The following is a 20,089-nucleotide window of genomic DNA, read 5'->3' on the forward strand; positions in this document are numbered from 1 at the left end:
GGAAGACAGCTTTATTTAATATTTTCACGTGGTGGTGACCAGGGTCGATGACACAAATGAAGACACAGGCTTGATGGTACGAAAATTGACTCTTTATTGGGCTGACTTGCGCCCACAAAAGAACTAAGCAACTCGGCGGCGACGATAGCAGCAAACGTGTTAGTCGATCGTCGGACAAAGAATCCCCGTCACACTCGGCAACGCTCAATTTAAAGGCTGCACAGAACAATCTAGATAACGTCGCAAACAGCTACCAGCACGGGCTGGAACATTGTGGAAAGACACCCGAGTGGCCGGAACCTTCGAGACAGATCTCGGTGCATCTTGCGCTACAACAAAACTGATAAAGGTGTGACTGGCGACATCGAGCATTACCAAACAAAGATTACGGAACTGATACGCGGTCCAGAATCAGAGTAATAAGCCTGTATGCCGGCGGCTGTTAAAAAACAACAAATACTGTTTTGAAGGTTTCGCGGCATTACTCCCCTCTTAAAAAAAAACATCGCCTCGATATTCCAAAACAAAGCAACTTAAACATAAACACTGCAAAGTTTAAACTCCACAGATTCTTTAACGCGCGTAATATGGCTTCAGTCGTACAACATGTACAATTTCAGGGTGTGCGCGTCGCCGTTGTGATGCTGACGTTCCGTCGGGAATGACTTCATAGTCCAGTGGTACGACGCGGCGAAGGATTTTGTATGGCCCAAGGTATCGACGCAACAACTTTTCACTTAATCCGTGACGGCGAATTGGTGTCCAAACCCACACTTGGTCTCCTGGATTGTACTCTGCGTGGCGTCGTCGTAAATTGTATCTTCGGCTGTCGGTGCGCTGTTGGTCTTTAATACGCAGCCGTGCGAGTCGTCGGGCTTCCTCTGCACGCTGCAGGTAGGCGGCGACGTCAAGGTTGTCTTCGCTGCTTACGTGCGGCAGCATTGCGTCGAGCGTCGTCGTGGGCTCCCTACCGTACACAAGCTTAAACGGGGTCGCTCTGGTCGTCTCCTGGACTGCCGTGTTATACGCGAAGATCACGTACGGCAAGATGGCGTCCCAGGTCTTGTGTTCAGCGTCGACGTATACATAGCGACCATGTCCGCGATCGTTTTGTTCAGGCGCTCCGTAAGGCCATTGGTCTGGGATGGTAGGCAGTCGTTCGTCGATGGCTTGTGTGACTGTATTCCAGGATGTCTTGCGTCAACTCTGCCGTAAACGCCGTTCCCCTGTCCGTGATGAGCACTTCTGGGGCGCCGTGTCGCAAGAGAATTTGTTCGACAAAAAATTTGGCGACTTCTGCCTCGGTACCATTTGGTAGTGCTCTTGCTTCGGCGTAACGGGTAAGGTCGTCAGTGGCCACGATGATCCACTTGTTACCCATAGACGAAGATGGAAAGGGGCCGAGGAGATGCATCCCAATTTGTTGAAAGGGCAGGATTGGGGGCGGAATCGGGTTTAGTAATCCTGCTGGTTTGATCGGCGGCGTCTTGCGTCGTTGGCACTCACGACACGTCTTCACGTAGTGGGCAACTTCGGCAGGCAGTCGCGGCCAGGAATACTTCTCCTGGATTCGACGCAACGTGCGCGAAAATCCGAGGTGGCCTGCTGTAGGCTCATTGTGCAACGCCTGCAGAATTTCTTGCCGAAGGGTTTTAGGCACTACGAGAAGCTGCGCGGTCTTGTTGGGTGCGCAGTTCTTCTTCACGAGGAGGCCATTGCTTAACGTGAAGGATGATAAATGTCGCTTGAACACACCAGGAGGGGAAGCGGTCTTTCCTTCCAAGTAATCGGCTAGCGCTTTCAGCTCAGGGTCTGATCGCTGTTGTTCAGCGAAACTGCTGGCGCTTACCGGTCCCAAAAAGGCGTCGTCGTCATCGTCCTTCGGGGGAGCATCGACGGGAGCACGGGATAAGCAGTCTGCGTCGGAATGCTTCCGGCCCGACTTATAGACTACAGTCATGTCAACTTCTTGAAGTCGTAAGCTCCATCTAGCAAGGCGGCTGTAAGGATCTTTCAAATTAGCCAGCCAGCAGAGCGCGTGATGGTCGCTTACTACCTTGAATGGTCGGCCGTATAGGTATGGACGAAACTTCTAAGTGGCCCAGATGATTGCAAGGCACTCCTCGGTCGTCGAGTGATTGACTTCGGCTTTTGTGAGGGACCTGCTAGCGTAGGCGATTACTTTCTCCTGTCCGGCACTCTTCTGGACGAGAACGGCTCCTAGGCCCACATTGCCCGCCTCGGTGTGAATTTCGATCTCGGCGTTTTCATCAAAGTGGCCAAGTACAGGAGGGCATTGCAGGCGGCGCGGCGCTTCCCATTTAAAAGGTACGTCAGCCTATTGTAAGCTGCTTCAACGGTTCGGCGATCCGCGAAAAGTTTGACAAATCGTCGATAATAAGCGCACAGCCAAAGGAATCGGCGCACAGCTTTCTTGTCGGCAGGCGGTGGGAATTGTGCGATTGCAGCTGTTTTCTCCGGGTCTGGGCGAATACCGTCCTTGCTAACGATGTGACCTAGGAACCGGAGTTCTTCGTAGGCGAAGTGACACTTTTCTGCTTTTAGCGTTAGTCCTGATGACTTGATGGCTTCCAGCACTGTCTGTAGTCGTTTTAGGTGGTCTTCAAAGTTTAACGAGAAGACAACAACGTCGTTCAAATATACCACACAAATCTGCCACTTCAAGCCTGCCAGGACTTTGTCCATTACTCGTTGAAACGTGGCTGGTGCGGAGCAGAGGCCAAATGACATCACCTTGACCTCATAAAGGCCGTCCGGTGTGATGAATGCGGTCTTCTCGCGATCTCTTTCGTCGACTTCAAGTTGCCAATACCCGCTCTTCAGGTCCATCGATGAGAAGTACCTCGCATTGCAGAGCCGGTCGAGAGTGTCGTCGATGCGGGGAAGCGGGTAGACATCCTTCTTCGTTATGCTATTCAAGCGGCGGTAATCAACGCAGAAGCGAAGTGTGCTGTCTTTCTTCTTGACCAAAACGACTGGTGCCGCCCAGGGGCTGTTCGATGGCTGGATTACGTCATCACGCAGCATTTCCTCAACTTGATCGCGAATGGCCTGCCGTTCTCGCGGCGATACACGATAAAGGCTTTAGCGTAGGGGTCGGGCGTGTTCGTCCGTTATAATGCGGTGCTTGGCCAGTGGTGTTTGTCGTACTTTTGATGACGACGAGAAGCACTCCCTGTAGCTTCAAAGAAGACTGAGAATCTGGTTTTTCCTGCTGTGGGTCAATGCTGGGTTGATGTCAAATGTGGGCTGACGGAATTGGTCCGGTGCGTCTTCCAATTGTTGGTCGTGGAGGACGAATACGCCTTTGAGGTCCGCTAATTCGTCGAGAAAAGAGATGGTCGTGCCCTTGCTGAGATGCCGGTATTCTTCAGTGAAGTTTGTTACCAGCACCTGAGCTTGTCCTCTCCGGAATTTCGCGATGCCTCTTGCGATGCAGACACCTCGTTCCAAGAGCAATTGGATATTTCCTTCGACGATGCCTTCAGCGGTTTTGATGTCTGTGCTACCTACGCTGACTGCGACGCGCGGCACGGTCAATTCTCCGTCGTGGACGTTTAGAGCGACGTGTTGCGTCGAAGTCGCCGTAGCAGGTATGGCTCTGTCTGCAGAGAGCTTGATGAGCTTGGATCGGAGGTCGATGATAGCCCTATGTTCATTTAGGAAGTCCATGCCTAAAATCACGTCGGGAGCACTGCTGCAAGACCACAAAGCTGGTGGGGTAAGTACGCCCATTTATGGTTATTCTTGCAGTACATCGTCCCGATAGAGTACTCCGGTTGCCACCTGCGGTGCGAATCAGCGGGCCATCCCAAGCGGTGGTAACTTTTCTGAGCTGAGAGGCTAACGGTCCGCTAATGACTGAATAGTCAGCTCCGGTGTCTACTAGGGCAGTGACTCTGCGACCGTCGATATCAACTTCAAGGTCACTTTTTTGCGTCCTCGCACTGCACGTGGGCCTTAGTGTCTGATCTCGGCTCCGTCGTTTCTTCCGGTCATGGCCGGGGCATACCGTTGTTACTTCGCTGGGCGGCGGTGTCTGCTTGCACTCTGGTCGTGTTGTCGTCGATGTCGTCGTGTGGAGCGGCGATGAAATGGTCGCGTCGTCGTTAGTGGTCATCGACGGCGGAGGATCTTCGTCTTTTCGCCGTTGAGCAACCTCACCTCCAAAGGCTGCTGCCTTTAGTTTCCCCTACGGGGGCCAGGAGACCGTCCTTGCACGTAACAACGGCCGGCGACGCAAATCGGGCATTGTACGGTGATGGGGAGCGTGACAGACGCCTTGGCGACGATCGCTCTCCGCTGCGCAGGAAGTCGTTGATTTCCTGTGGTAGCTCGCCAGGACGGGGTCGTGGGGCGTCGACAGGCAAACCACGGCGGCCGATCCGCCTGTACGGGCAGTGACGGAGGATGTGTCCTGCCTCACCACAATGGAAGCAGAGCGGTCGGTTGTTTGCTGTCCTCCAGGCGTCGTACTTTCTTGGGCTTGGGGGTCGTTGGTAGGCTTGGCGGGCGGGGGCCAAGGGGCGGTTTTCAGGAACAGGGCGGTAACGGCGAGGGCTCGGAAAGTCATCACGTGGGGCGCAGGGCGACGTAATGCACCAGCGTAGTTCATCGCTGTTGCCTCTTGTGCTGGGACAGTCGCAGCCGTCGCTTCAGGAACGTCCAGCGCCTGCTGGACTTCTTCACGGACGACGTCCGCGAGCGTCGCCACCTGGAGATGTTGCGATGATGGCATCAGTCGGCGGAGCTCCTCTCACACGATCTCCCGGATGAGGTCCCCAAGTTTCTCTCCGCTTGTAGATGCGCTGGGGCAGTGGCTTGAGCAATCCGGTTGAAGTGGTCGCTCGTAATGGCGTATCCGGTTGTCCAACGTCTTCTCGATGGTAGACGCATCTGTTTCAAATTCCGCCACAGTTCTTGGCGGATTTCGCACAAGACCAGCAAAGAGCGACTCTTTAACGCCTCGCCATAAAAGTTGACTCGCTCACCTTCGGTCATATTAGGGTCGGCGAGACGAAAGAGGCGCTTGATCTCCTCAACGTACGCTAGGACAGGCTCGTTAGGGAGTTGAAGTCTTGACTGAAACAGGGCCTGGGCTTTTTCTTTTCGGACGACGCTTGAAAAGGCAGTCAGAAACGCTTCCTGGAAAGTCTCCCAATCCTTCATAGTTGCCTCATGATTTTCAAACCAAACTCGGGCATGTCCTTGAAGAACAAAGTAGACTTGCCTAAGTTTCGCGGCGTCGTTCCAGCCGTTGAATTCTGCCACACGATCGAAAAGGTCTATCCAGTCTCCCGCATCTTCATCCGGTCGTCCATGGAAGCAGGGGGGCTCACGGGGCTGGACGAAAACAACCGGTGCTGTAGGCTGGGCCATTGTCAGCGTCGATGCCTTCCGAGATCGAATGGGGTCAGGCAGCAGACCGTGTTCGGGTTGTAGGCCCTGGAGTCGGCGGCTGGCTCGGTGACCTGTAGGTTGGTCTCCCAGGGCGACGAAACAAGGCTGAGGTCTTCACTAGAAAGACCAAGGGCACCACCTCCACCAGATGTCACGTGGTGGTGACCAGGGTCGATGACACAAATGAATACACAGGCTTGATGGTACGGAAATTGACTCTTTGAACTTGAGCAAAGTAGAGTTCTGGGCTAGTTGGTAATACATAAGTGGGAGGCTTAGCGCGGAACAGACAAGGACAAGAGAGGCACACAGGACGAGCGCTAACTTACAACTGAAAATTGGAAGGGAAAATGTACGAACTCGAGGAAAAAATTCATCCATAGATTAGGAACCGATAAGTGTGTTAGTGAAACGTCGATCATTCTGTTGAAAAAGGAAGCATTGTTTTTAAATGATGTGTAAGTTTTTTGTATGCTTCCGGTATTTCTTCTCTATTTCTTCTGTTTTATCTGCCTTTGGGTGGCCCTAGATTATCTTGAAATATATTTTCCTGTCATGCAAATTCAGGGCTTTATAGAGCATGCGCACATATTTTTCCTCGAGTTCGTACTTTTTCCCTTCCAATTTTCAGTTGTAAGTTAGCGCTCGTCCTGTGTGCCTCTCTTGTCCTTGTCTGTTCCGCGCTAAGCCTCCCACTTATCATTGACTCTTTATTGGGCTGACTTGCGCCCACAAAAGAACTAAGGAACTCGGCGGCGACGATAGCAGCAAACGTGCTGGTCGATCGTCGAACAAAGAATGCCCGTCACACTCGGCAACGCTCAATTTGAAGGCGGCACAGAACAATCTAGAGTAAGAAACAGCTGCCAGCACGGGCTGAAACATTGTAGAAAGACACACCAGTGGCCGGAACCTTCGAGACAGACCTCGGTGCATCTCGCGCTACAATAAAACTGATAAAGGTGTGACTGGCGACATCGAGCATTAACAAACAAAGATTACGGAAATGATACGCGGTCCAGAATGAGAGTGATAAGCCTGTATGCCGGCGGCTGTTAAAAAACAACAAATACAGTTTTGAAGGTTTCGCGGCAATATCTAAAAAGGCAATGCCCTACTTTTTGAAGCGAGATCAGGGTGTCTTAGGGCATGCAGCTTTAAAAGAAATTTAACCAAGATGTCACATGTGCAGTATGCGATAAATCCATAGAAGCAGTTCAGCATCTTATACTCAAATGTGATGGCATTCTTCCTGATGTCGTTGCAGGCGCAGTCACCCTTCCAGAGGCCCTCGGGTTGAGAGATACCAGTGGTCGGGTTAATGAATCTGCGGTGGAAGCTAGCAAAAAACGATTAGAAGATTGGTGGCTTAAAAGCAGGAAACTGACATAATGATAATAATGTAGAAATAAAAATTCAATAAAAGTAACGATTGTGTAGTTAACCGATCTAAAACAATATTCAAGATATAGGGGGGGGGGGGTGGGGGGGGAGGGGGGGACTAGCATATAGCAACTGCTGCCACCCCGTTTCAAAGGGGACACTGTTCCTTCCATCCAATCCATCCAACTTTTGAATAATGCTGTCAGTCATATACACTGCAAAATCATATTCGGTCATTATCAAACCTTATTCCCCTTTTGATTTTCCACTCAGAAATAAGGCGGTAATATCCGACATCAAAAGTACGCCTGAAAGCTCTCTAAGCTGGCTTTCATGCATTGTACCTTTTTCAAATACACTTGCCGCGCGCGGGATGGTCGCCGAAATCATGCTCAGTTCATTAGATCGTCACAATCAAATTACATTTGTACCTGGTGTATAAAAACGATGCACAATGATAATAGCGAAGTATGTTATGATAATGGCGAAGTAGGTTATGAGCATGAAATGCATGAACGCCAACTGGACAAGCTGTCCGATGCATATACTTCACTCCCTATACTTTCGAGGGGCTGAAGGATATGTATGAAGGCAATTAGGAAAGTTTGGATTTACCCCTTAAAGTCTACAATAACGAATGCTGATTATTCCATTTTGGTTATAAATTGTCGGCGCACTTAGCTCGAGGTCTGCTTTGCTGTATAACTGAGCTTTGGTATTTTAGTAGTTTTGTAAATGCAGGTCTGTAAACATTAAAATATCACATAATTAAAAGAGTAGGTATTGCATAGCATCTACACTAAAATATTTTTGTTGAAAAATGCAGAAATTGTCTGGCAGCTGTCCTGGCAAAAGTTTTCTGTTCTGCTATGTTTTCTGTTTTCAGTTTTTTCTGTCATTTTACAGTTTTTTCTGTTTACAACTGATAGAAAATTGTTGTAAACTGGCCAAAATTTTTTGTTATACGGCGGTTTTTATTTTTTTATTTTTCCGTCACAGTGAAAAGTATGACACAAACATATTTTTTTACTCGTCTTTCATGTCACGTATTCTGTCTGTAACAGCAAAATTGCGTTAAGCGCCGATTTCTTTAATAAACACTATTTATAAGACGAAATCCTTGCCAACTCCATCTCGCAAATATCTCGAGCGCTGGCAATACCCAATGGCACCCATAAAGTTGGCCGCGCAACTTATTTAACTGATTTATTTATAGGAAGGGAAAGGTGCGGTAACTGTCTCACTTGATTTCTGTGGACACCGCAACCGCACCGTAAGGAAAGGGAGGAAGATGGGAGTGAAAGTGGAAAGGGAGAAAGAGGAGCCGTAGTGGAGGGCTACGGAGTAATTTCGACCACCTGGGGATCTTTAACGTGCGCTGACATCGCACAGCACACGACGCCTCTTCATTTGGCCGCGCAACAGACGCTGCCTAGCCACCCAAAAGAGGAGAGGGAAAAAATGAAAGATACCACTGATTTAAAAAACTGATTTATTTATAGGAAGGGAAAGGCACGGTAACTGTCTCACTTGATTTCTGTGGACACCGCAACCGCGCCGTAAGGGAAGGGAGGAAGATGGGAGTGAAAGTGGATAGAGAGAAAGAGGAGTCGTAGTGGAGGGCTACGGAGTAATTTCGACCACCTGGGGATCTTTAACGTGCGCTGACATCGCACAGCACACGACGCCTCTTCGTTTCGCCTCCATCGAAACGCAGCCGCCGAGGTCGGGTTCGAACCCGGGTACTCCGGCACAGTAGTCGGGCGTCTTACCACTGCACCACCCCGGCGGGGCGAAAGATACCACTGTAGCAGGGAGCCAACCAACAACGGATCTCAATGTGGCGCCACTATTTACATTCTTTCGAATCGAAATGGTTACGTCCCCGTTCGTCGGACAGCGCCTTCGGGGTTGTCGTAACATTTTTCTTTCCATTCAGCATTTACCTACTAGTCAAGTAAAAATGAGTTTGCGGTAGAAAATAGAACACGCGACAAAAATATATTCAATTGTTTGCCTTCCAATTGAGGTTTCAGCTGGAAAACAGAAAATTGCTGTTTTCGTGAACGTATTTCGGCAAATGAAGTAGAACAGATATTCTCTGTACGGGGACAGAAATTTTCTTTAAAAATACCTGTAATTTCACATACATTTTTTGCAGTGTATGTTTCAATGCAACTGTTTCAGGTAAAAATTTGTTACTTTCTCTTGCGCATGAATACCTTGAGGTGCTTGCAGTACTCTTCAGTACTTTGCAAAATATTTCAAAGACAATAATATTTTTTACGTTGCTATCGTGTTTTTGGCCACGCTTTTAGGCTTTTATGATTTTATTTTCCTCGCGCAATGAATATTGCATTTTTTACTTTTTATGCTACATTGTTCTCGGCAAAATGTGGGAGCCTCTTTTATGTATATGCATTTTATTTCCTGGATATACGGGGCACTGCGAGAGTTGGACTGTGAAAAAGGCTGACCGCCGAAGAATTGACGCATTTGAATTGTGGTGCTGGCGAAGACTCTTGAGAGTTCCTTGGACTGCCAGAAGATGAAATCAGTCGATATTGTCGACCCTAAACCCTGACTGCTCATTGGAGGGTCTAATTCTAAAGTTAAAGCTCAGCTACTTTGGTCATCTGATGAGAAGAGAGGAGTCGCTGGAGAAAGATTTGATGTTGGGAAAGGTTGAGGGTCGCCGGAGAAGGGGTAGGCAGCGAACGCGATGGTTAGATGGCATCCTCGAGGCACTGCAGATGAAGTTATGGGATGTTAGGAATATGGTGAGAGACCGGAAAGCGTGGCGTGACATGGTCCATAGGGTCACGAAGAGTCGGACACGACTGAACGACTGAACTGAAGTGAACTGTGCAATAACGCTTAGGTCCGGTCGAGCGTCCAGCATTCTATTTCTAAGTTATATGGAAAAAAGAAAACATTGCTTTAATTACTGTTTTGTTCTGAGCCGAATGTAACGTTTCTAGTGCATCTGTGTTCGCTTTGATAAGATGTGACATGCAACGCTACTGAGATTCCAGTACTGCGCAAGCCTCCCCCCGTCCCTCTGTATGCCTCCGCAGTGGTGTTCCCTGACGCCTATTCAATGGTGTTCATCGCGTCCGGCGTCTCCTCGCTACTGGCCGGTGCAGCGTGGCTACCCGGCCTCAAGAAGGAAATGGACGACGCAGCAGCTAAAACTGCCGCCGCCAAAGCGGGGTTAGCCGGTGGACCAGGCGAAATCGTAAGTCGCGGGTTTTACAGCGGCAGAAAGTGAGTTGTTGTGGCTTTAGGAAGAAGGAAAAGAAAATGCACGTGCCTGCTACTGGCACTGTAGCTGAGCCATCTCCGCTGCCTTGTGCACACAGAAGAGAACTGATCTATTTATAGGAAGGGAAAGGCACGGTAACTGTCTCACTTGATTTCTGTGGACACCGCAACCGCGCCGTAAGGGAAGGGAGGAAGGTGGGAGAGAAAGTGTAAAGAGAGGAAGAGGAGCCATAGTGGAGGGCTACGGAGTAATTTCGACCACCTGGGGATCTTTAACGTGCGCTAACATCGCACAGCACACGGACGCCTCTCCGTTTCGCCTCCATCGAAATGCAGCCGCTGAAGTCGGGTTCGAACCAGGGTACTCTGTCCGGCAGAGTAGTCGGGCGTCTTACCACTGCACCACCCCGGCGGGGCAGAACAGAAATAGAGAAGAAAGAAAAAGAAGAGGGAAAGGAAGACGCGCGCCGCAACAGCCGTCGTCCACCACCAGCGGTGGCGGGTGCAATGACGGCCTACAACAAATAAAAATTCAGTGCCAGGCTAGCCCCCACCGAAAGCGGCGGTGGCCCACCTGTACCAGCCCCATAAGGGGAGATCCCGAGGCTAGCTCAGGCAGAAAGTGAGCTTGCGCATTTCTAGCTCAATATGGTAGGTGCGCTTTTCAATACTAGACACGCGTCGTGTCGAACGCTAAAAAATCAACTTTGAATCAATAGAAGTGGTTCTTAAGCGTTTCTGAGGTTAAGCGGTAGACAAAACTTAAAAATTGGGGCGTTGGCGTTAATCGCATTAAATATAGTTAGCCATGGCGATATTATGATCAAAAATGAAATATTGGGTTCGATACTACTCCAGAACATCTACAGCTTCTGTTTTGGCACAACGGAAGTCTCTAAGCGTTGTATTGTGACTCGAAACTTTAGGTGCAAATTGCTTCAAGGCGAATGCCTTTAATGGCTCATACTGTCGTCCGCAGGACGTGTCACATTTTTGCACGCATTCCGAATGTGGGCCATACGCTGCCTTAATTAATTAATTAAATTGGTTCACAGGAAGGGAAAGGCGCAGTAACTGTCACACTTGCTCTGTGGACACCCGAACCGCGCCGTAGGGGAAGGGAGGAGGGTGGGAATGAAAGTGTAAAGAGAGAAAGAGGAGCCGTAGTGGAGGGCTACGGAGTAATTTCGACCACCTGGGGATCTTTAACGTGCGCTGACATCGCACAGCACACGACGCCTCTTCGTTTCGCCTCCATCGAAACGCAGCCGCCGCGGTCGGGTTCGAACATACGCTGCCTTAATGATACCTAATAAGAAAGTAATGGCGCAGTATCCTTGTTCCGAGTATACCTGAACCGCGCCGTAGAGGGAGGGAGGGAAAAAGGTGAGAGCGAAAGTGGAAAGAGAGAAAGAAATAATAGTAATTGATTCACAGGAAGGCAAAAGCGCTGTATCTGTCGCACTTGCTAAGTGGACACACGAACCGCGCAGTAAGGGAAGGGATGAAGGTGGGAGTGAAAGTGGAAAGAGAAAGGGGAGCCGTAGTGGAGGGCTACGGAGCAATTCCGACCTCCTGGGGATCTTTAACGTGCGCTGACATCGCACAGCACACGGACGCCACTTCGTTTCACCTCCATCGAAACGCAGCCGCCATGGTCGGGTTCGAACCCGGGAACTCCGGCACAGTAGTCTTACCACTGCACCATCCCGGTGGGGCAAAGAAGAGCCGTATGAACAAATGTGACAGATACCGTGTTTCCTTTCCTATAAGTCAAACGAAGTGGCGTCCGTGTGCTGTGCGATGTCAGCGCACGTTAAAGATCCCCAGGTGGTCGAAATTGTACCGTAGCCCTCCACTACGGCTCCTCTTTCTCTTTCCACTTTTACTCCCACCTTCATCTCTTCCCTTACGGTGCGGTTGAGGTGCCCACAGAAAACGATTGAGGCAAGGTGGTCGAAATTGTACCGTAGCCCTCCACTACGGCTCCTCTTTCTCTTTCCACTTTTACTCCCACCTTCATCTCTTCCCTTACGGTGCGGTTGAGGTGCCCACAGAAAACGATTGAGGCAAGGTGCCGCGCCTTTCCCTTCCTATAAATCAATAAGTTTTTTTTCCTATAAACCAACACACAATGTCAGAGTGGGATTGGTGATATGCAGTTTAGGGGTCCACTAATTATTTACTCTAATTATTTAATTAATCAATCAATTACCTATTGATAGCTAATTGAGTAATTCAGTGACTAATTATTGAATGGTTATAACTTAACTCGTTAATTATCCACTCAATTACTATAAAATATTTTCCTTGAAATTCATTAATTGCTAATTACAGAAATTTCGATTAGGCCTTCGCCCTGCAGTGGGTATAGTGAGGCTGGTGATGATGATGATGAATTAGTGCCAGCTGCATAGCAGAATGCAATACTCAGGCTTTTGCCTTTCACTACTTTAGTCGCTAAAATCCCGAGTAATTTTTATACCCCTGCAGCGGATGGCAATCCGCCTAACCAACCCACCTATATGGTATGCCGTGGCGCGTAGCGGGTGTATTCTTCTATGTTCTGTGCATTAATAATGTGAGAGCATTACTTCGCTATGTTCACAGATTTTTGTCCGCAGACCACGTCCTCAAAATCGTGTCCGCAGCAGTTGTAGTTGAGAAGTGGCAGAGGTTAATGAGGGGTGTCAATAGATAGAGGGTGGCGTAATGTTGTGTCCGAAAAAATATTTGCGCCAATAAGGTGATCAGGCAATTAATTAGAGGCAAAATGCGCAAAACCGTGTCCGCAGCAGTTGTAATTGAAAAGTCGTAGAGGTTAATGAGTGGTGTCAATCGGTAGAAGGTGACGTAATGTTGAGTGGGAAAATTAATAGGGTTTAAGTTAATTAGGTAATTAACTAGAGGCAAAAAATGAAAAAGTAAAAGCGAAAATGGTCTCATTAGCGAATGGCTTGGCGCCGCGTTTGAATGTATCAAATAGGTAATAAAATAGTGATTTAAGTCAGTCAATTAAGGTGACGTCAAGGATGTGACGTCATGCAAACTGAAGTTGAGCCAAAAATGATATAAGAAGGAATTGGCGCGCAATTTGAAATTACAAAAATAAAGTAGTTCATTAAGGCAGTCAATTTGGTGACGTCAAGGATGTGACGTCATGCAATTGGAAGTAGAGCCGAAAAAGGGCATAGGAAGGTATTGTTACGCAATTTGAAAGTACCAAAGAATAAAATGGGTAAACAAGAAGTGAATTAGGCAACTATAAAGAAACTAGAAGTAACCAGCAGCAGCATCCGTGCTTTCGCATTACTCCAATGCAGATTCTGCAGTGCTCTTTTATTTTTTTCTGAATCAACATGCCTAGGACCTGGTTGTGGCTATCCTGGGTATTGGGTGGTTAATATATCACTGGATGGGTTCACGAGAATTAGGTTCTGTCTGTGAGGCTTCTTTGTTACTTATAACTAAGAGTTCCGATTTAGCCGGTGTACACGTAAGGCCGTTCCGATGCACGAAAGACTATACGGCACGTGTCGATAGCTCGTTGTAACGTAATCTCTCCATCCGAGCCAGAATTGGTCCATATGGGGATATCATTCTAGCGCTCCTGCCATCTGCAGTCTCATACTTGAACGCGCACCAAGGAACGCCACGCGATTTCCCAGACAGTTTGACCGATACTGCGCCTTTTCTTTACTGTACACCAATTACAATTATATGTAGCACTGCAACGAACTCCGATAATAGGCAAAGAATGAAAAGCAAGTAATAGGAGAGAAAGGGTAGGCTATCGCCATTCTCTTGAGACATCTAAGAGACCCTCTATTTTTTTCTGCCTTTGCAAGAGCACTATGAAGGCGAAAGCGCTGTCGACCGGATACACAGGTAGTGTGTACCTCGTGTGCCATTCAAATGCTTCTATGTGTGATTTGTGAGCTTGTTTTGTTATTTAGTGTTCACCATTCTTAGAGTAGCATGTGAGGCGCATAGCAAGGCTGACATGCCCACATTGTCTAAATGAGTGTCACTTTTTGTTCCAAAATACGACATCTCATTGTTGTCAATTATACATGCACGGAGTTCCTAAATAAATAGGCTCGGAAGAAGTTTCACCGACTGCAGAGTAGGCTCAATTGGCTCCAAAGGTTTAAGAATCTAAACGCGCTCTTGCTGAAATGCAAGGGTTTGTCGGCTTAGGTGAATTCTTGTATAGAGACTTTTCCTAAGGTGACGAATGACTCTTAGCAACACTTTGGGAATTTAAAGACAAGGCGGTTGGAATAAACAGGATCCAGAGAGAAAAATGTACGTATTGTTTAGTGTGACTTGAAGTGCAAAAGGCTTGCAGCCTCTTTAGGACGCTTAGGCGTTTTAAGATGTCACTTCTGTAGCCCTACCTGGTGACTAATTGTTCCCGATATTTTGCAATATATGAGCTTTGGAGCTCTGACACGTACAGAGTGAATTTCTCTGATTGACTTATTAGTCGACACTTCGCTTTCGGTGGCGGTATTTTGAGCGTGTCCTAATGCCGGGCGATATCAAAACACGTTAAAGGATAACTTAGCGGGATTTTTTTTTTCATTATTTTGACTTACGGATTCCAATACGTTCCTCGATGTATCCTTACTCTGACACATGAAACCATTCCTTAGAAATTCCAACTATTTCTAAAATGAAACACAACACATTGAAACCTAAACTGGCTCCATGGACAGAAACAACTTTCCTGTAGACGCAATGGTGACGTCATGCACAGTATTGGAAAAATGCATCGGGGTTTGATGGTAGATAAACACCTGGAATTCATGAAGTTGTACATAAAATGTGTGTGATAACCTACTACGGGCCTTAATTTCATAATCACGAAGGGAGCGGCAAGTAACGCGGGCACAATGTTAGTGACGTCACAAATGCAGTTTTCCTCGCAGAAATCGTGTGAACTGAAGCCACGAAAACTGCACAAACTATAGTTGAGTTGCACGAACGCATTATCACACGGCGCTCAAATTTGGCAGAATGCACCGTGGCCGAGAGGAAAACCTGCACTAAACTTTTACCAGCGGATACAAATGTCGAAAAACATCTGGAGTGACCCTAGGTAGCCAAAATTTATCCAGAGAATAATTCTCCCACAGTTGCTGCTACATTTTTCTTTTCCTTCGAGGCGCGTTTGAGGTGTGCAACAAGAGTATATGACAATCAATGCGGCCCTGTTTCTCTGATGACTGATTTTTCTTAGTGTACTTGCTTGCTCCAGGGAACAAGTTCGCTCACTGAACCGTCAATTGTGGGAAAAATTGGGTAATTTATTCTTCTGATTTGAAATTGGGATTTTTAGTAATGTTTCTGTGGTGTCATCTTTTGCATTAACAGCTACTCTCAGCTTCCTCCACAGGCCTTCTTTTGAGGAATATTTTCGTCTGTTTTCACCCACACATCGCGCGACCTTAGCAATAGCATCCAGGTCGACTGTGGCAACCACCATGCGGCTGAGCTTCATCCTACGCACTGGCTTGTATCGTAATAACAGGAGCTGCGTTTACAATTATCTGCGAGATTTGAGACTCAAGCCGTGAACTATCGCAAGTGACATATTGCTGCAATTGGAAATATTGCATGAAAGATAGAAATTAGCCGCAATATATTTTGTCGCTCAGAACTTACTTTACAAAGACGTACTGATCAAAGCATTTCTTGCATAATAGAACAATGAAGGAAATTTTTAAGTGAGGTTTGACTGATAAGATAGAAACGCCGGATAGCAAATATGTTGTTTTTATGGATAATTCTTGTATACTAAGGCATCTTGGCACAGTAGGTAATAAGTTTCTTTGTTGCCATTACCGGCGGATCCACACAACAGCAGAGTGGCATAAAAAAATTACGAGGGACTTTAGCGACTAAAGTAGTGAAAGGCGAAAGCCTGAGTGCCGTATTCTACTAGGCAACTGGCACTAATTAGGAGTATTATTTAGTTAATTACTTTGGCCATTAAGTATGTAAAAAGTAAGTACTTAATTATTTAGGCAATAAATAAATAAATAAATATTCGTCATTTAGTAATTCATTACGTTATTTAGTTAATAATGAGTAATTGATCATTATTTGACATATGGCCATAAAAAGCATGCATTCGCGCACACTATGGTGGTACTCTGTGATTGGTCGAGACCTCTATGACGTCATCCCGCCTCGGCCAATAAGAGCCGCCACAAAAGCGGGACATATTTTGTCCTCGATAGCATGAGCCATTAAAGGCTTTCGCATAATTATGAAACCTCTCAAGAAACGCTCTTTTTCAGTTTCAGAGGCAGCGGCCGTCGAGGTATGAGAACAGTAAAGCGGAGATCGTAGTAAAGAATGCGAAATATAGTTTGACAGCGGTAAACAGATGATAGAGAGAAATGCTACACGCAAATACGGGATCTGAATTCTTTTTGTAGCTAATGCATGCAGGAAATTCAGAACCGCAAGTCCTCAATGGCACTAGCGGTCTGCAGTGGTTGCTAAGCCGCCGGTGAAGCGCTTTTGTTCTCACTTGAGCTCTGTTGGAATTACTAGATCACGCGCATGGCGAGCGTAATAAAATTGCCTGGTGCTATAGCAGCAATTTTGTTTTTAATTTATAGTTGGATAAAACCTAAAGAAAAGTTGCCAATTATGGGCAGTGGCCCGCGGCCTGTATATTACTCCGCTCAACAGACAACACATCTTCTTCATATTTGACCATAACAAACAACTCACCAGCACCAAAAGTCTTGAGCTTTTTAGGTGTGATGGTTAGCTTCTTATTTAGATAACCAGAAAAGCACTAACTGCGCACTACTTCTGAGAAACTGAGTGGCGGCTACTACAGACTTCTGTGCCGGAGTTCCCGGGTTCGAACCCGACCACGTTGGCTGCGTTTCGATGGAGGCGAAACGAAGAGGCGTCCGTGTTCTGTGCGATGTCAGCACACGTTAAAGATCCCCAGGTGGTCGAAATTACTCCGTAGCCCTCCACTACGGCTCCCCTTTCTCTCTTTGCACTTTCACTCTCACCTTCCTCCCTTCCCCTACGGCGCGGTTCAGGTGTTCACAGAGCAAATTTGACAGATACTGAGCCTTTCCCTTCCCGTGAACCAAACAACCAACCAACCAACTACAGACTTGATTTGTGTCCCACTATTGTAGTCACTCATGCTGATGCAGGCATATATGAGTGCGAAGTGTGATGCTTATGCACGCGCCTTCCTATTTTGTTGCGCGGCGGAAAGGCAGATATGCTTCGATATATGTCAAACATTATGTTAGCCGTACACAAGCTTGGAGAATTTACTCTGGTTTCCGTTATAATAACATTCCAATCAGTTACTATTAATTGAGGCAGTAAGTGAAGCATTCAGTGAGTGAGCAGCAGAGGCGTTTTCACCAAGGACACAGTGTGTCAACTGATGCATGTTGGTTGATTATGCTTGCAATACCTGCAGGCAACTATAGCTTAAAGGTAGTATGATACATAAAGAGAATTTATTGGGTACATACATGCATACAAAAACGCGCATTACTCGCAACACAAAGCACTATAGGTTACATATGCATAATAAACTTAACACGATTCCCCAGAGAGGGGAAAACGGTATAAACGAGGAGAGTTCTAATAAAGGACGGCAGGCATCTCAAGGTTGGTCGGACTATCCCTTGATTTCTTTACACTTGGACACAACACGAGGCAATTCAACAACTTAGAAATCGTAATGGCTACAGCAGAGTCAGTCGTCAAGCGCTACCTTCATATATCTTGCGCATAATTGGTGAACAAAGGAGATAACAGATAGCACAGTGCATTGTTTGATACCAAAAGCACATCTTTTTTATTAAAATTCGGCGCTGAACGAAATACGTTGTGTGTGGCTGTTCTCTCGTGCTTTTAAAATCCCCTTATATTTCCGAGCCCGCTTCGCGACAGCACACAGCGCGCCGAAGGCCACACATAAATGCCATCTAGTGCATACGGGGGTATGCACGATCAGGTGTTTATTCTGCAGCCTGAGACTGGACACCACATAGTTTCTGGCATTCACGCAGCCTGCTCCTAACTCCCATGCGAGTTCGAATGAAACGAAGTAGCACACTTTGCAGCGGAGAGCGCTTGGAGTCCGAGACATAGCCCGGCGGAAGAGCCTCCTACCTGCTGATGCAACAGATCATGAAATCTTCATCTAGAGAGCAAGTTATCTAGAAAGCAAGCACTTTTTGTCGCGGCGACGCAAACAGACAGTGCGCCGTCTTTGTATTGTTTGCTGGGAGGTTAAAGAGAAGAAAAAGCCTGCAGAAAGAGCCCTATTAAAGAACTGGAGCGGGAATGGCGCACCCAGCCCACTTAAGAGCTCGTGATGTTGGCATGTTTGGGTTGTGTCGAATTTATTCCGCGTTGGTTTTACTCGTCTGGCTCCGTATTTTCCACATGCTGCTACCAGGTGCCAACGTCTATGCCATTCACCTCAGTAGAAGGAACCATTGGAAATTAATTACCTCTCGTAAACGCAGACTATAACGCCGAACGTCTTTTGCCGTAATGCTCTGGCTTTTTTAAGGCACTGCTGAAACGTGCTCCACTTTGAGAGCCTGCCTTCTCCGCAGATCGCCGTTCCAGAGGCCGGCGAAGGAGGCGCTGCAGCTGGCGATCCTGGAGCAGTGGGTGCAGGTGAACCCGGAGTGGTGCCGACTGATGGGGCTGTACCAGGGGCTGATGACGCGGCTGCGCCACCTGATGGTACAGCGGGCGCGACTCCCGCTGGCGAACTGGGTGCCGCCAACCCCGCTGCACCAGCTCCACCAGCGCCTGCTTAACGACGCGCATTTTTTCTTTGTTTGAGTGGCTGAAACCGTTTTTGTTTTTCGTTTTACTGCTGCGCGTATTTCGCAGTGAATTTAGTAAATATGAAAACACGATTTCTTTGTCGTGTTTGCGATGTTCTTCGGAGAAACGTCGCCCTTGTATAAATTTAATAGCGAGGCTTTTTTTCTTGAACAGGCCCCTGACAACCTTATTATAGCGAAGAAGTCAAAAAATATAAACTTTATTGGACACCCACACGCAGCTACGCCCACGCTAGCATAAATTTAAAGGTGGCTCCGCCTCGTGCAGATTTATTACAACCTAATATTAGTAAGATCTCAATGGCTTTGGTTTGGTTTGGTTTGGTTTGTGGGATTTAACGTCCCAAAGCAACTCAGGCTATGAGAGACGCCGTAGTGGAGGACTCCGGACATTTCGACCACCTGGGGTTCTTTAACGTGCACTGACATCGCACTGCACACGGGCGCCTTGCTTTTCGCCTCCACCGAAAAGCAGCCGCAGGAAGGGTTCGATGAAGAGGGAGCATTCATTTTTCGACATAGGTCTAGTGCCGTGAACCTAGAGCATTTGCCTTCCTTAAACGTTTTCAAAACAAATTACTACAGCCGTTCCGCACATCTCTAAAACTTTGTGTCAAGCCTATATCTTAATATTGACTTCAAAATATTGACCCAATGAAGCCATTTTTGAAGTGTGAAGTTGTGAACGCCTATCTCGTAAAATTAAAGCATAATGCACTTATGGGCATGCGACAGGACAATAAACTTGCTCTGTGGCTCTTTTTGTACGTGCAGTTTTATTCAAAACCTGTCATCTGCAACTTTAAAAATAACACTGATTGATTGATTTATAGGAAGGGAAAGGCGCGGTAACTTTCCCCCTTTCCCAACTTATGCCTTGTGGCAAACTCTTCGAAAAAAAAAACTGACTTGTTTTCTTGTGGACACCGCAACCGCGCCGTAAGGGAAGTGAGGAAGGTGGGAGTGAAAGTGGAAAGACAAAGAGGAGCCGTAGTGGAGGGCCACGGAGTAATTTCGACCACCTGGGGATCTTTAACGTGCGCTGACATCGCACAGCACACAGACGCCTCTTTGTTTCGCCTCCATCGAATTAAAAATAACACATTTCATGTTGAATGTCTTCAGCGAATGAATTACGTTAGCAATGTTAGCAA

At 47.3% G+C, this 20,089-nt stretch overlaps 1 protein-coding gene across 1 annotated transcript in view; it reads left to right on the forward strand.

The window, feature by feature from the left end:
• The window catches only part of LOC146181146 (uncharacterized), a 63,422-nt gene extending 44,191 nt beyond the window's left edge, over positions 1–19,231 (forward strand). The window contains exons 8-9 of the mRNA XM_084575716.1: positions 9,882–10,042; positions 18,696–19,231. Coding sequence (XP_084431842.1) covers positions 9,882–10,042; positions 18,696–18,905 — 371 coding nt within the window. The 3' untranslated portion in view covers positions 18,906–19,231. The remainder of the gene's footprint in view (positions 1–9,881; positions 10,043–18,695) is intronic.
• The last annotated feature ends 858 nt before the right edge of the window (positions 19,232–20,089 follow it).

The sequence above is a fragment of the Amblyomma maculatum genome, chromosome 8 (genome assembly GCF_055883805.1).
Source record: "Amblyomma maculatum isolate TAMU_Amacu chromosome 8, ASM5588380v1, whole genome shotgun sequence".
Taxonomy (NCBI): Eukaryota; Metazoa; Arthropoda; class Arachnida; order Ixodida; family Ixodidae; genus Amblyomma; species Amblyomma maculatum.